At 49.1% G+C, this 15783-nt stretch overlaps 2 protein-coding genes across 2 annotated transcripts in view; both read left to right on the forward strand.

Annotated features, from left to right (window-relative positions):
- The window catches only part of LOC140723130 (uncharacterized), a 1246679-nt gene that overhangs the window by 393238 nt on the left and 837658 nt on the right, over positions 1 to 15783 (forward strand). The gene's annotated exons all lie outside the window — the stretch shown is intronic.
- LOC140723127 (modulator of apoptosis 1-like) lies at positions 14060 to 15001 on the forward strand. Its single transcript, XM_073037755.1, has one exon. The coding sequence runs from the start codon at positions 14060 to 14062 to the stop codon at positions 14999 to 15001; it is 942 nt and encodes a 313-aa protein (XP_072893856.1).

The following is a 15783-nucleotide window of genomic DNA, read 5'->3' on the forward strand; positions in this document are numbered from 1 at the left end:
AGCCCAAAAATGGGCTACTCCAGCATTCCCAGTTAAATTACCTTTCGTTCCATCTGTAAAAATGTTAAAACTTGGCATGGTTAGTGTAACCTCAGGGCTATCGGCTTGTATTTGTCCAGGGTGAAACCCGTCCACCCGCCAAACCGTGTCTCCCGTTTGTGTAGATGCTGTGTAATGCACACTGGTACAAACTCACACATGCAATATCAGACAGCACACAATGTACGTTTTACAGATTACTCTTTATAAGCCTTACTGGAAATAGGTAATTAATAACGATACAATATAAAAAGAAAAGAAAAAAGGCGCCGACTTATCAGAGTTCAATCAGTTCGTGCACAACCATTGGAGCTCAATTATCGAAGCCTTCTGTCCACCATTCGATCTTCTCCGACCTTCTCGACCCGCCCCCTGGGACCAACCTTGGACCAAAGGGTCCAGCACGTCCTTCCTCTTCGGTTCTCCTCCCGAAAAACCCGCGCACTGACTCCAGGCTCCCACACTTACAGATAGAACAACATCGCTTCCAGTGGTTAGTTCCTCCGTTATCAATAATTTTAACCCAAATATTTCAACTAAACAGAGCATGACCTCATCAGTTACCTGCAAAGAATCCATTTCATTGTAATGTTACAGAGAAGTCATTTTATATATGCAGTTTACAGTTAACTTTAGAGTTAATAATCTGTGAACCGCGCATTCTCCTCCCACCGAATTAAGTCATGCCCTCATGACGTTCAGATAATTCGCCAACCCCTCCTGTAGAACACACCGCCCAATCCAAGTGCAGAAAGCAGTGGCATAACTCCCCAAAACAGTGGAGATCACACCCTGTTCCCCAGGTGCCACATAGGCCAACCTGTCTGGGGGGAGCCTACTTCTCTGAGGCCTGCGCACACCCTCTTCTAACTCCTCCACCTCGGACAATACGGGAGACACATGGGAACTAGGAGGCGAACCCTCCCGCGAGCTGTCTCCCAAACACCTCTGCACCTCGGAACCACTATCTCTTGCTGGGGCCCAACATCCTTTATTCCAACGCCCCGTGGTACCCCCAACTGCCCAACACTATCCCCGTTTAACCCGTCAAACCCAGTGGTGGAAGGGCCAGGAGCCTCCCCCTCCATCTCCGGGGCGTCAGCGAACGGCAGCAAATACCGATCGTCCGAGTCATCATCCTCCGAGTCAGTATCCCTCACAGGGTCTGGGCCAGGGACCGACTCTCCCGGTGTGGGCTTTTCCTCCACCCTGCGTGGACGCAGAGTCCTGGTACTAGGTGAGGCCGGCACCTCGGGCTCCCGCTCTACCTGTACATCTCGCCCCAGGGGCAACAAGTGATTCCGATGGAGAATGTTGATGGGCCCCCTCCCATCCTTGGGCCTCACCTGGACAAGCGGTAGATTTGGCATCTGACACTCTACTACATAGGACGTGCCCGCTCAGCGATCAGCCATCTTGTTCCCAGGTAGTCCCAAATTACTTATGTGAACTCTTTCTCCCGGAAGTAGTTGGGAGAACTTCACCTTCTTCCCCCTCACCTCCGCCTTCATTCGGAGCCAGTAAAACCTGTCTTTGAGCAACCCATAGGTCTTCTCCACCCCAAATGTCCAGAATCATCGTGCAGGGACTTCAACAATCTTCCGATAATTCTCAGGCAGGGGGTGAAGTGACCTGGTATAAAACCTATTTCCTCAACTTCAACTGAGGCCATTACCTCAATAATGGAGGCACTGAAGCATGTTTTGTCTTCTCCGCCCACGCCAGATCACCCTTTTCCACCGCGCACCAAACAGTGCCAACGTCCTTGTCCTCCCGCTGAGCAGATGCCACTTCCCCCAGACTGAATTCCGGCAACTGCTTAGTATTCAGCGCAGTCAGGTCACAGTAAACTGAGTGTAGTGCGTCATCAAAAGTCCCCAAAGGGTCAGCTGCTCGCTCCGGCCTCTCCTTTTCCTTGGCTTTCACGGTGATATCAAACTGACACATGGCTTTCACCCCAGGGGCAGGAACACTCTCCCACTCCCCGTTTGTCTCCTGTTCCTCATGGTCCCATCGTGACAAAAGCATCCGCATCGACATCTGGAGTTTTTTGAGGATGTAACTATGAAAATGGACAAGGAAGAGCCAGTGGATATAGTGTACATGGACTTGCAGAAAGCTTTTGATAAAGTCCCACATAGGAGATTAGTGGGCAAAATTAGGGCACATGGCATTGGGGGCAATGTGCTGACATGGATTGAAATTTGGCTGGCTGACAGGAAACAAAGAGTAGCGATTAAGGGGTCCCTTTCGTAATGGCAGGCTGTGACCAGTGGGGTACTGCAAGGTTCGGTGCTGGGACCACAGCTGTTTACAATATACATTAATGATTTAGATGAAGGGATTAAAAGTAACATTAGCAAATTTGCCGACGACACAAAGCTGAGTGGCAGTGTGAAATGTCAGGAGGATGTTATGAGAATGCAGGGTGACTTGGACAGGTTGGGTGAGTGGGCAAATGTATGGCAGATGCAGTTTAATGTGGATAAATGTGAGGTTATCCACTTTGGTGGCAAGAGCAGGAAGGCAGATTACTATCTAAATGGAGTCAAGTTATGAAAAGGGGAAGTACAACGAGATCTAGGTGTTCTTGTACACCAGTCAATGAAAGCAAGCATGCAGGTACAGCAGGCAGTGAAGAAAGCTAATGGAATGCTGGCCTTTATTACAAGAGGAATTGAGCATAAGAGTAAAGAGGTCCTTCTGCAGCTGTACAGGGCCCTGGTGAGACCCCGCCTGGAGTATTGTGTGCAGTTTTGATGTCCAAATTTGAGGAAGGACATTCTTGCTATTGAGGGAGTGCAGCGTAGGTTCACAAGGTTAATTCCCGGAATGGCGGGACTGACATATGTCGAAAGATTGGAGCGACTGGGCTTGTATACACTGGAATTTAGAAGGATGAGAAGGGATCTGATTGAAACATATAAGATTACTAAGGGATTGGATACGCTGGAGGCAGGAAGCATGTTCGCGCTGATGGGTGAGTCCAGAACTAGAGGCCACAGTTTAAGAATAAGGGTAGGCCATTTAGAACAGAGATGCGGAAAAAACTTTTTCACCCAGAGAGTGGTGGATATGTGGAATGCTCTGCCGCAGAAAGCAGTGGAGGCCAAATCTCTGGATGCTTCCAAGAGAGAGTTAGATAGACCTCTTAGGGTCAGGGGATATGGGGAGAGGGCAGAAACGGGGTGCTGGCCAGAAGGGTCGAATGGCCCTAGTCCTACACCTGCTGTCTATTGCCCGTTGTGTATTGAAGTCAGGATATAAGTAAGTGGGTTGTTGTCCGTTCTCACTCAAACTTGGCTCCGTAGAGTTAGTCACTCAGCTTATACACCTCTGCCCACTTCAACGCCAGCAACTCCAACTTATGGGTGCGATAGCTTCTATCGGAGGGCGACAAACTCCTGCTGACAAACGCGACAGATCTCAACCCGGTGCCGTGATCTTGATACAAGATCAATCCCTCTCGGCTGGCGTCGTGTGTAGTACACAGGGTAATCGGGGGTCAGCAAAAGCCAGCACCGGTGCCTGGGTCAGCAACTCTTTCAGCGATTTAAAAGCTTCCTCACATTTTGTATGCCACCTCTGTCCGGAGGGTTCCGACGGGTTCAGATATTCTCCAACCTCCCGTCCCCATTTTCCTTTCTTCCGCAAGGGAGGGTAACCACGCAGAAGCTGGTTCAAGTGGTGACTCACTTTGGCGTAGCCCTTCACGGATCTCCAATAATAACCACAGAACCCCGAGAACGAGAGCAGAGCGCTCACAGTCTGGGGTCTCGCACACGTGGTCACCGCTTCTATCTTATCCAGGTCTGTAGCTACTCAAATTTGAAAGATTATGTGTCCAATATAGCTAACAGACGACTTGCAGAACTTCCACTTGTCCAGGGAGTTTTAACCCTTCCTTCTTCAGCCGACTTAGCACCTTCAGTAGCCTCGTTTCGTGTTCTTCCAAGGTGGCTCCAAACACTACCAAATCATCCAAATACACCAACACTTCAAGCAAATTCATATCCCCCACCGTCATCTCCATGACCCTCTGGAAGGTGGCAGGGGCTGCCGATATGCCCTGGGGCATCCGTTCGAACTGGATAAACCACAGCGGGCATATAAATGCCGTCCTCTCTTTGTCGGCCTCACTTATCGCGATCTGGTAATATCCACTCTTCAAGTCTAGCAAACTAAACCACTTCGCTCCACTCAGACAGGCCAACGCGTCTTCCACCCTCGGACCGTATGCTGGTCAGGGACAGTGCACCTGCTCAGGGTCCTATAGTCCACACAGATGCGTACCTTTCCGTTCTTCTTCCGGGCCACTACTATTGGTGACGCATAGGGCCTTCGGGACTCAGTGATGATTCCATCTTTCTTCAGCTGGCACAATTGCTGCCGCACGTTTTCCACATCTGCAGCGGCCAGTCGCCGTGACCTCTCCCTGAACAGGGTGTCCTCAGTCACTGGGTGATATGGCGAGTGCTCTTGGAACATCCCACATCAAACTCACCGAGAGAAAAAAACATTTTCCTGCTTCAACATCTTCTCCAGCAGCCTGCGTTTCCACTCCGGCGGCACAGGAGAGTCCCCAAAGTTAAAGGCCTCAGCGGTCAGCTTTCCTGTTTTCCAATCCTTCCCCCTAAGTGGGCCTCACAGGTGCGCTAGACATTACCGTCACCGGGAACAAATGCGCCAGCGGCATCCCTCTCTTAAAGGTGATTTCTCTCCCGTAGTGTTCCTGACACTCACCGCTATCCGCCTGGCATCTACCACCGAGGGCCTCCGCCCTTCGGGCCTCACCAGCACCCCAGCCGGAAATCGTGACTCCCCCTCGAGATCTTCCGGGGCGTCCACTAAAAGGGCCTTGCCATCTGGAACTCCGGGAAATCTAGGGGTTCCCATCACTCTTGATACTTCCCCGGGCTTTATTATGACAGAGTTCGACTGGGTGCATCACACAGTCTCTCGTTTAAATTCAATTTCCGGCCCAGGGAGATGCCGCCCTTCCTGAAACGCAGCATGAAACGCTGGGTGCACGGCCCGGGCCCCCAAGCAGTTCTCATTCGCCCTCTCCTGGCAGCCTCCGCACCACAGGGGTGATGGTCGCCACCAAGATCGAACCGCCCCCCGTCTCAACTGGGTCCGGACAAACAAGCACTAACGTCTCCCAAACTGCAGACACTCCCACATCGGCTTCTGCAAACTCCAGTTCCACCGACATATACCTGTCATACGGTTAATCCCTAGCACTGACGCCCCAAAGCTCCAGTGCACGGAGTGGTGTCAATGGCAAATGCTTTAATTACTGATTGTAAAACGAACGGTATAGTAGCGTGACCCGGTGTCGAGTATGGCTTTAGCAGAGATTCCTTCTATCCGTAGCTACACGGTCGAGCGAGATTTCACTAACCCTTTCGGAATAGGGTCTATTGATTTCGGGGGTTGCTTGGTACATTGCTGGGAACGTGTTCCCTTAGTGACATCAGGCCGTTCCCACACTGGGACCGCTCTAAGTTTCCTGACACCCGTCCCTTCTCGGATACCCGGGGACGCGCCCTCCTAGAAGTTTCCGGCCGCTCACATTCACGCTGGAAGTGGCCCTCCTCCCCGCAGTTATAGCACACCCCTGTCTCTCACAGTCTGTCTGGAAGTTTCCCTCTTTCCCAATCTTTCACGCTCTACCGACCGCCCCTCATCTCGCAGACCTCTCGCCACTCGCAGCATCCTTCGCTGTCCGTCCTCTGGGGGAGGGGGCAAAGTCCTCCCTACCGACCCCTCAGCCCTCAGCTCGGCCAGCACCTCCTTTATCAGTTGCCGGGTGGAGCCGGCTCCTCTCTTGTCCCAACAACTGAGGATCTCACCCTGCTGACAGAGTCCTTCCGCGGCCTCAACGCGCCCTCATCCCCCCTCACATCTCTGATCAGTTGAACGAACGTCGGAGGAGGGCGCGTTTTATAAGACTCTGGAGTTTCCAAGCAATCTTGTCCTCGGCCTGGGTACCCCGAAATACCTGATCCATCCTGAACTGATCCACCTGTTCAGCCCGAATGGCCCCCCGGCGCCGCAATCCATTAAACTGTCTCTCTAGCCGATAAAAGGTCCGCAGAGAGCTTCTCACCCTCCTCCTGATACATGTTTTGAAACTCCCCGAGGAGTTGCCAGTCAACCCAAACGCTCTTTCCAAAGCCTACATATAGTCCTTCAGAGTGGCAAAAGGCTGGTTAACCTTCACACCTCGCTCTACCCCAGCCGCCTCTCCCCGCAAACTTTCAAATACTCTCTGTCGCTTTTCCTCATACAAGCACTGACACTCCCTCAACAACTGTGACGTTTGTTCAACCCATGTCTCATAATCCTCCTCACCCTCGGGAGTGGGCGTTATCCCCGAGAAAACTCTTATCTTCTGGCGGGGCCCCTCTGCCCTTCTCGCTAAGGAGGTAACTGCAGAGGCAAACTCAGAGCTCTCGTCTTTCACGGTGGAACGGGAACTGACCAACTTTTCCAAATCTGATCACTCTTTCCTTTCATCCTCTAGCACTGAAAGAATCCGTTCCCTACGATCTCCTCCCCCCTCTGCAGGCAACTCCGCTCGCTGAGCTTTGGCCCCTCCCTCCCCGACACTCTGTAGGCGCCATGGCCCCGCCTCCCCGGGGACGCCAATCTCCTCTGGCAACTCCGTCCCTGTTATGTCCTCACTTGTCTGCACTAACACTGTATCTGTACCTGTCTCAAAATCAAAGTTCTGCGATACAATCTCCACTTTGCCAAAAGTTTTAACCGCACTCAAACCTCGGAGTAACGCTTCATCCGGTACGCTAGTCTCCACCCCCCTCAACACGCACGCATTGCTCTCTGCCCCCTTCGCAGCCGCACACCATCGCCGAAAAGCAGCTGCGGCCAACCCAACAGTATTTTATTTAAGCAGAGTGGTCACACAGCATCCACAGAATTCTATCCCGGGACGAGCAGCCCACAGATGTACCGCCCAGGGCTATCGGCTTGTATTCGTCCAGGAGAAAATCCGTCCACCCGCCAAACCGTGTCTCCCGTTTGCGTGGATGCTGTGAAATGCACACTGGTACAAACTCGCACACACAATATCAGACAGCACACAGTGTACGTTTACTGAGTACACTTTATAAATCTTACTGGAACTAGGTAATTAATAGCGTTACAATATAAAAAGAAAAGAAAAAAAAAGGCGCCGACTTATCAGAGTTCAATCAATTCGTGCACAACTGCTGGAGCTCAATTATCGAAGCCTTCTGTCCACCATTCGATCTTCTCCGACCTCCTCGACCCGCCGTCTGGGACCAAACTCGGTGATCGGCCAGAGCCCGTCCAGCACGTCCTTCCTCTTCGGTTCTCCTTCCGGAAATCCCGCGCACTGACTCCAGGCTCCCACACGTACAGATAGAACAACATCGCTTCCCTTGTTTAGTTCCTCCGTTATCAATAATTATAACCCAAACATTCCAACTAACCGGAGCATTACCTCATCAGTGACCCACAAAGAAGCCATTTCATTATAACGCTACAGAGAAGCCATTTTATGTAAGCAATAAACTGTTAACATTATAGTTAATAATCAGAGAACACTCCATATATATTGGTTAGATCCGACGCAGACTGGGAGTCCGTTTCGCTGAACACCTACGCTCAGTCCGCCAGTGAAAGCAGGATCTCCCGGTGGCCACACATTTTAATTTGCACGTCCCATTCCCATTCTGATATGTCTATCCATGGCCTCCTCTACTGTAAAGATGAAGCCACACTCAGGTTGGAGGACCAAAACCGTATATTCTGTCTGAGTGGGCTCCAAGCTGATGGCATGAACATTGATTTTTCTATCTTCCATTAATCCCCCTCCTCCCCTTCTTACCCCATCCCTCATGCATTTATTTATTATTTTCTCTGCCCCTTCACAATCCCTCCTTGTCTGCTCTCCATCTTCCTCTGGTACTCCCCTCCCCTTTTCTTTCCCCCTAGGCCACTCGTCCCATGAATCTTTCCCCTTTTCAGCTGTGTATCCTTTTTTCCAATCAACTTCCCAGCTCTGAGCTTCATCCCTCCCCCTCCTGTCTTCTCCTATCATTTCGGATCTCCCCCTCCCCATCCCAAATCTCTTACTAGCTTTTCATTCAGTTAGTCCTGACCAAAAGTCTTGGCCCGAACCGTCGACCCTCCTCCCCTTCTTACCCCATCCCTGACATATTTAGTTGTTTGTTTTCCTCTCTCTCTCTGCCTATCACTCTACCTGTTCTCCATCTCCCTCTGGTGCTTCCCTCCCCCTTTCTTTCTGCCTAGGCCTCCCGTCCCATGATCTTTTCCCTTCTCCAGCTCTGTATTCATTTTGCCAATCACCTTTCCAGCTCTTAGCTTCACCCCACCCCCTCCAGTCTTCTCCTATCATTTCGCATTTCCCCATCCCCCTCCTACTTTCAAATCTCTTACTATCTTTCCTTTCAGTTCGTCCTGACGAAGGGTCTCGGCCCGAAACGTCGACAGTGCTTCTCCTGCTGGCCTGCTGTGTTCCACCAGCGTTTTCTGTGTGTTGCTTGAATTTCCAGCATCTCCCCGTTAAAGGACTAAGCTTTGTCATGAAGCAGGTAAGTTATAATTTGAGGCAAGGATTGGCTGTAAAAATGGCTGAAGGGGAACTGAAGTTTATTCCACATCAACCCCACCTACTGGGAGACATCACAGTCACATGGTCAGCTGGAGATGTCAGACCACTGAACACACCAGCACAGGGTCCCCGTGGTTCTGTGATGTTTGTGTGTGTGTGTGAGCGACTGTGGGAGTGGGGATTTTGAACACCATGTAATGATTTGGATTAAATTCACGATGTGAAAAGGAAGTCCAAGTCTAATCAGATTTGTGTTTTTATTTATTTCGGGAGGTATCTCGACGGAACAGGAGGTAGGACCTGCTCTTTACCGAAACCCTGGATGGATTCGTAAAATTGTTCCGAATAGCAGCTTATAACCACCAGTTTAAATATTTACAGGACTGATGATGATGTCCAGGAATTGACAGTGACAGATGAGGCCCTACCGGTTGAAAATTCTATCACCCCTATTTGCTGAACACAGTGCTAAGAAAAACACTTGATGCCATTAATCGAGGTAAAACTTACAAAGATTGGCCGTAATACTGGGCTGAAGGGGAACTGAAGTTTATTCCACATCAACCCCACCGACTGGGAGGCATCGCTGTCACATGGTCAGCTGGAGATATCAGACCCCTGAACACACCAGCACAGTGACACAATACAACCAATACACGGGACTGGCAGATGAACCACTGTATCCTGATCGCAGGCACACTGCACTGACATGGCAAGACATGAATTTGAATCCTACCACAGGAGCTGGAAATTTAATACTGACTTGATAATATTGTAGAGAATAAAAGTGGGTATCAGTGTGATTACCGGGATTGTCAGGAAAATACACAAGATCTTCGTGAATTGTGAGTGCAGTGTCTGATTGAAGCAGGTCTTCCCCCTTCTGTATCAGCATCTTTCACTGTTGTCAGAGGCAGAAGAGGGAACTGGTAGTGATCGGGAACTCAATCTTCATGAAGCAGACAGGAGAATTTATGGACATGAACTGAACACCTGAATGGTGTGTTGCCTCTGAGGTGGCAGGGTCAGGAACGCCTGGGATCGTGTCTGCATAATTTGGAGAGGGAGGGAAAAGAACCAGATACTGTATCTTGGTATTTTCTGGGACCAATGATATTGGAAGTAAAAGCAAAGAGGTCCTGAAAATAGAATTGTGAGAGCTTGGTAAAAAGCTCAGAACAGTACCTCTAGTGTTGTAATTTCTGGTTTGTTGCCTGTGCCACCTGCTGGTTAGTGTAGGAAAAGCATAATTTGGCTGCTATTGATTTGAGTGCTGTTCAAAAGCTCTTGAATTGAACGCTGGCATTGGATTTGCCTTCCTAACACCTTCCTCACCACTGACTCGACCTGCAAGTTAACCTTTAGGGTGTTCTGCAGAAGGACTCCTTAGTCCATTTTCATCTCAACTTTTTGGGATTTTCTCCCCATTAAAAAAAATAATCTGCACATTATTTCTACGACCAAAGCTCATGACCTGAATTTTACAGCATTGTATTTCATTTGCCATTTTCTTGCCCTTTCTCCTCATTCAAGTCTTTGTGCAGTCTGCCTGTTTCCTCAACACTACCGCCCTCCACCATTCTTTGTATGATCTGCAAACTTGATAACAAAGCCAGATATTTCATTACCTAAATCACTGATATATAACATAAAAAGAGGCTGTCCCAACAGCGACCCCTGTGGAACACCACTAGTCACTGGCAACCAAACAGAAAAGGATTCCTTTACTCTCATTCACAGTTTCTGACCAATCAGCCAACGTTCTGACTATGCCAATAAATGTTCTGTAATACCATGAGCTCTTAACTTGGTAAGCAGCTTCATTTGTGCGTCTTATCAAAGGCCTTCTGAAATTCCAAATCTACTACATCCCCTTCATCTATCCTAATTGTAATCTCCTCAAAGAATTACAAACACGTTTGTCAGGCAAGAAGTTCCCTTAAGGAAGCCATTCTGACTTGTCTTACCTTGCTCAGTGTCACGAAGTATTCCATAACCTCATACTTAACAAATGGCACTAAATTCTTCCCAACCACAGAGGTGAGGCTAACTGATCTATAACTTCATTTCTGCTGACTTCCTCCTGATTAAAAGAGTGGAGTGACATTAGCAGTTTTCCAGTCCTGTGAAACTATGCCACGGTCCATTGATTTTTGAAAGATCATTCCTAATGTCTCCACAATGTCCACTGTTGCCCCTTTCAGAACTTTAGAGTGCAGTTCATCTGCTCCGGGTGACTCATATACCGTCATGTCTTTCAGCGTTTTGAGCACCTTATCCGTTGTAACAGTAACTGCACTCACTTCTCTTCCCTCGAACTCTTCAAATTCTGGCACAGTGCTAGTGTCTTCCACGGTGAAGAATGGTGCAAAATATTTAATTTATCTTTCATCTCGTTATTCGACGTTATTATATATCCGGCCTCATTTTCTAGTGGTCTATATCCACTTTAATTTCTGTGTTATTTTGTTACAATACTTGAAAAACAATTTGATATTGTTTTCTGGCTTGTTTTGTAAAGACAGGTGTATCAACAGGGCCTGAAGGATTACTGGAGTCAACCCGAGCACAAACTGTTCCAGTTGCTACCATCCGGGATACGGTACCGCAGCGTAAAAGCCAGGAGCAACAGTCGCCAGGACAGCTTCTTCAAGCAGGCCATCAAACTGCTTAACTCGTGCTGAGACAACTGTATTTCTATGTTATATTGACTAGCATGGTGTCCATATTATTTATAAACGTCTGTATCATAAATGACGTAAATTACACATTGCACATTTGGACGGAGAAGTAACATAAAGATTTTTACTCCTCGTGCATATCAAGGCTGTAAGCAATAAAGTCAATTCATATTTAATTTTTTCCCAATCATTCTTTCAGTTGCTCTCTGTAAATATTTAAAAGCTTCCCAATCCTCTGTCTTCCTTCTAATTTGTGCTTAGTTGTATAACCTCTCATTTGCCTTTACGTTAGCTTGAATTCCCTTGTCAGCCACGGTTTTACTATTTTGCCATTTGAGTATTTATTTATTTTTGGAATATATCTATCCTTCACCTTCCCCATTTTCCCAGAAACTGATCCCATTTCTGCTCTGCTCTCATCCCTGCCAGCGTCTCCTTCCAATTTGCTTTGGCCAATTCCTCTCTTAGACTACAATTTCTAATGATCTAAAAACGTGAAGCCCGGTCCCCTACACCAGCTTCTGAACCATCTTTAATCTGCCAAATTACCCTGTTTCTACCCTCACCAGCACGTGGCACAGGCAGCAATCTAGAAATTACAACCCTGGAGGTACTGCTTCTGAGCTTTCTACCAAGCTCTCCAAATCCTATTTTCAGGACCTCTTTGCTTTTACTTCCTATGTAATTGGTCCCAGAATGTACCAGGATATCTGGCTGTTTTACCTCTCTCTCCCTCTCTGAAATGTTGCAAACAGAATTCGAGGCATCCCTGACCCTCCCTGGCACCTATGAGGCAACATACCATTCAGGTGTCCAGTTCATGTCCATCAATTCTCCTGTCTACTTCCTGAAGATTGAGTCCCCTATCACGACCACTCCCCTCTTCTGCCTCTAACAACAGTGAGATTTGCTGATCCAGAAGGGGGAAGACCTGTGCCAATCAGACACAGCACTCACAATTCACGAAGGATTTGCGTATTTTCCTGACAATCCCGGTAATTAGACTAATATGTGCTTTTATCCTCTACAATATCATCAAGTCAGTATTAAAATCCCAGCTCCTGTGGTAGGATTCAAACTCATGTCCTGGTGTGTTAGTGCATTTGCCTGGGTTCAGGACACAGTGGTTTATCTGCCAGTCCCGTGTATTGGTTGTATTGTGACCCTGTGCTGGTTTGTTCAGGTTTCTGACATCTCCAGCTGACCATGTGACAGTGATGTCTCCCAGTCGGTGGGGTTGATGTGGAATAAACTTCAGTTCCCATTCAGCCATTATTATCGACAATCTTTGCCTTAAGTTATAACTTAACTGTGTCTCATAAACAAATAGAAATGAATCATTGTAAGTTTTAGCAACACACACAAAGTGCTGGTAGGACACAGCAGGCCAGGCAGCATCTATAGGAAGAAGTACAGAACACGTTTCTGGCCGAGGCCCTTTGTCGGGACTAACTGAGAGAAAAGATAGTAAGTGATTTGAAAGTGGGTGGGGGAGGGGGACATCCCCAATGATAGGAGAAGACAGGAGGGGGAGCGATGAAGCTAAGAGCTGGGAAGCTGATTGGCAAAAGGGATACAGAGCTGGAGAAGGGAAAGGATCATGGGAAGAGGCCTAGGGAGAAAGAAAGGGGGAAGGGAGCACCAGAGGTAGATGGAGAGCAGGCAAGCACTGATTGCGAGAGAGGCAGAGAGAATAATAAATAAATACATCAATACATAAATGAGGGATGGGGTAAGAAGGGGAGGTGGGGCGTTAATTGAGTTAGTAAAATCAATATTCATCCTATCAGTTTGGAGACTACCCAGACTGAATGTAAGGTGTTGTTCCTCCAACGTGAGTGTGGCTTCATCTTGACAGGAGAGGAGGCCATGTATAGACATATCAGACTAGGAATGGGACGTGGAATTAAAATGTGTGGCCACTGGGAGATCCTGCTTTCTCTGGTGGGCAGAGCATAGGTGTTCAGCGAAACGGTCTCCCATTCTGCGTCGGGTCTCACCAATATATATGCAAGGTTGTCAGATTATTAACTGTAATGTTAACTATCAACTGCTTATACAAAATGGCTGCTCTGTAGAGTTAGAATGAAATGGCTTCTTTGTGGGAAACTGATGAGGTAATGCTCTGTTTAGTTGAAATGTTTGGGTTATAATTATTGATAACGGAGGAACTAACAGATAACGGAGGAAGCAATATTGTTCTATCTGTATGTGTGGGAGCCTGGAGTGGGTGGCGGGATTTTCGGGAGGAGAACCGGAGAGGAAGGACGAGCTGGACGCGCTCTGGTCGACCACCCAGGTTGGTCCCAGGCGGCGGGTCGAGAAGGTCGGAGAAGATCGAATGGTGGACAGAAAGCTTCGATAATTGAACTCCAGCGGTTGTGCTAGAACTGATTGAACTCTGAGAAGTCGGCGCCTTTTTTTAAATTTTCTTTTTATATTGTATCGCTATTAATCACCTAGTTCCAGTAAGATTTATAAAATGCACTCTGTAAACGTACACTGTGTGCTGTCTGATATTGTGTGTGCGAGATTGTACCAGTGTGCATTTCACAGCATCCACGCAAACGGGAGACACGGTTTGGCGGGTGGACGGATATTCCCCGAGACAAATACAAGCCGATAGCCCTGGGCGGTACATCTGTGGGGCGCTCGTCCCGGGATTGAATTCCGTGGATGCTGTGTGACCACTCGGCTTAAATAAAATACAGTCGGGATGGCGGCAGCTGCTTTTCGGCGATGGTGTGCGGCTGCGAAGGGGGAAGAGAGCAATGCGTGCGTGCTAAGGGGGGTGGAGACTAGCGTACCGGATGAAGTGTTACTCCGAGGTTTGAGTGCGGTTAAAACGTTTGGAAAAGTGGAGATTGTATCGCGGAACTTTGATTTTGAGGCAGGTACAGATATAGTGTTAGTGCAGACAAGTGAGGACATAACAAGGGCGGAGTTGCCAGAGGAGATTAGCGTCCCCGGGGAGGCGGGGCCATGGCGCCTGCAGAGTGTCGGGGAGGGAGGGGTCAAAGCTCAGCGAGCGGAGTTGCCTGCAGAGGGGGGAGAGGATCTCAGGGAGCGGATTCTACCGGTGTTGGAGGATGAAGGGAAAGAGTGGTCAGATTTGGAAAAGTTGGTCAGTTCCCGTTCCACCATGAAAGGCGAGAGCTCTCAGTTGGCCTCTGCACTTACCTCCTTAGCGAGAAGGGCAGAGGGGCCCCGCCAGAAGTCAAGAGTTTTCTCGGGGATAACGCCCATTCCCGAGGGTGAGGAGGATTATGAGACATGGGTTGAGCAAACGTCACAGTTGTTGAGGGAGTGTCAGTGCTCGGATGAGGAAAGGCGACAGAGATTAGTTGAAAGTTTGCGGGGAGAGGCGGCTGGGTTAATGCGAGGTGAGAAGTTTACCCAGCCGTTGGCCACTCTGAAGGACGATATGGAGGCTTTGGAAAGAGCTTTTGGGTTGACTGGGAGCTCCTCGGGGAGTTTCAAAACATGTATCAGGAGGAGGGTGAGAAGCTCTCTGCGGACCTTTTATCGGCTAGAGAGACAGCTTAATGGATTGCGGCGCCGGGGGGTCATTCGGGCTGAACAGGTGGATCAGTTCAGGATGGATCAGGCAATTCCTGGTACCCAGTCCGAGGATTTAGAGTCTCCGGCAGTCTTGTAAAACGCGTCCGCCTCCGACGTTCGTTCAACTGATCAGAGATGAGAGGGGGGATGAGGGCGCGTTGAGGCCGCGGGAGGACTCTGTCAGCAGGGTGAGATCCTCAGTTGTTGGGACAATAGAGGAGCCGGCTCCACCCGGCAACTGATAAAGGAGGTGGTGGCCGAGCTGAGGGCTGAGGGGTCGGTAGGGAGGACTTTGCCCCCCCCCAGAGGACGGACAGCGCAGGATGCTGCGAGTGGCGAGAGGTCTGCGACATGAGGGGCGGCTGGTAGAGCGTGAAAGATTGGGAAAGAGGGTAACTTCCAGACAGACTGTGAGAGACAGGAGTGTGCTATAACTGCGGGGAGGAGGGCCACTTCCAGCGGGAATGTGAGCGGCCGGAAACTTCTAGGAGGGCGCGTCCCCGGGTATCCGAGAAGGGAGGGGTGTCAGGAAACTTAGAGCGGTCCCAGTGTCGGAACGGCCTGATGTCACTAAGGGAACACGTTCCCAGCAGTGTACCAAGCAACCCCCGAAATCAATAGACCCTATTCCGGTAGGGTTAGTGAAATCCCGCTCGAGCGTGTCGCTACGGATAGAGGGAATCTCGACACCGGATCACACTACTATACCGTTCGTTTTACAATCAGTGATTAAAGCATTTGCCATTGACCCCATTCTGTGCACTGGAGCTTTGGGGCGTCAGTGCTGGGGATTATCCGTATGACGGGTATTTGTCGGTGAAACTGGAATTTTCAGAAGCCGATGTGGGAGTGTCAGCAGTTTGGGAGACGTTAGTGCTT

This window comes from Hemitrygon akajei, unplaced genomic scaffold (genome assembly GCF_048418815.1).
Source record: "Hemitrygon akajei unplaced genomic scaffold, sHemAka1.3 Scf000101, whole genome shotgun sequence".
Taxonomy (NCBI): Eukaryota; Metazoa; Chordata; class Chondrichthyes; order Myliobatiformes; family Dasyatidae; genus Hemitrygon; species Hemitrygon akajei.

Coding starts and splice junctions, on each gene's coding strand:
- LOC140723127 (XM_073037755.1), top strand. CDS start 14,060: ATGGCGGCAGCTGCTTTTCGGCGATGGTGTGCGGCTGCGAAGGGGGAA.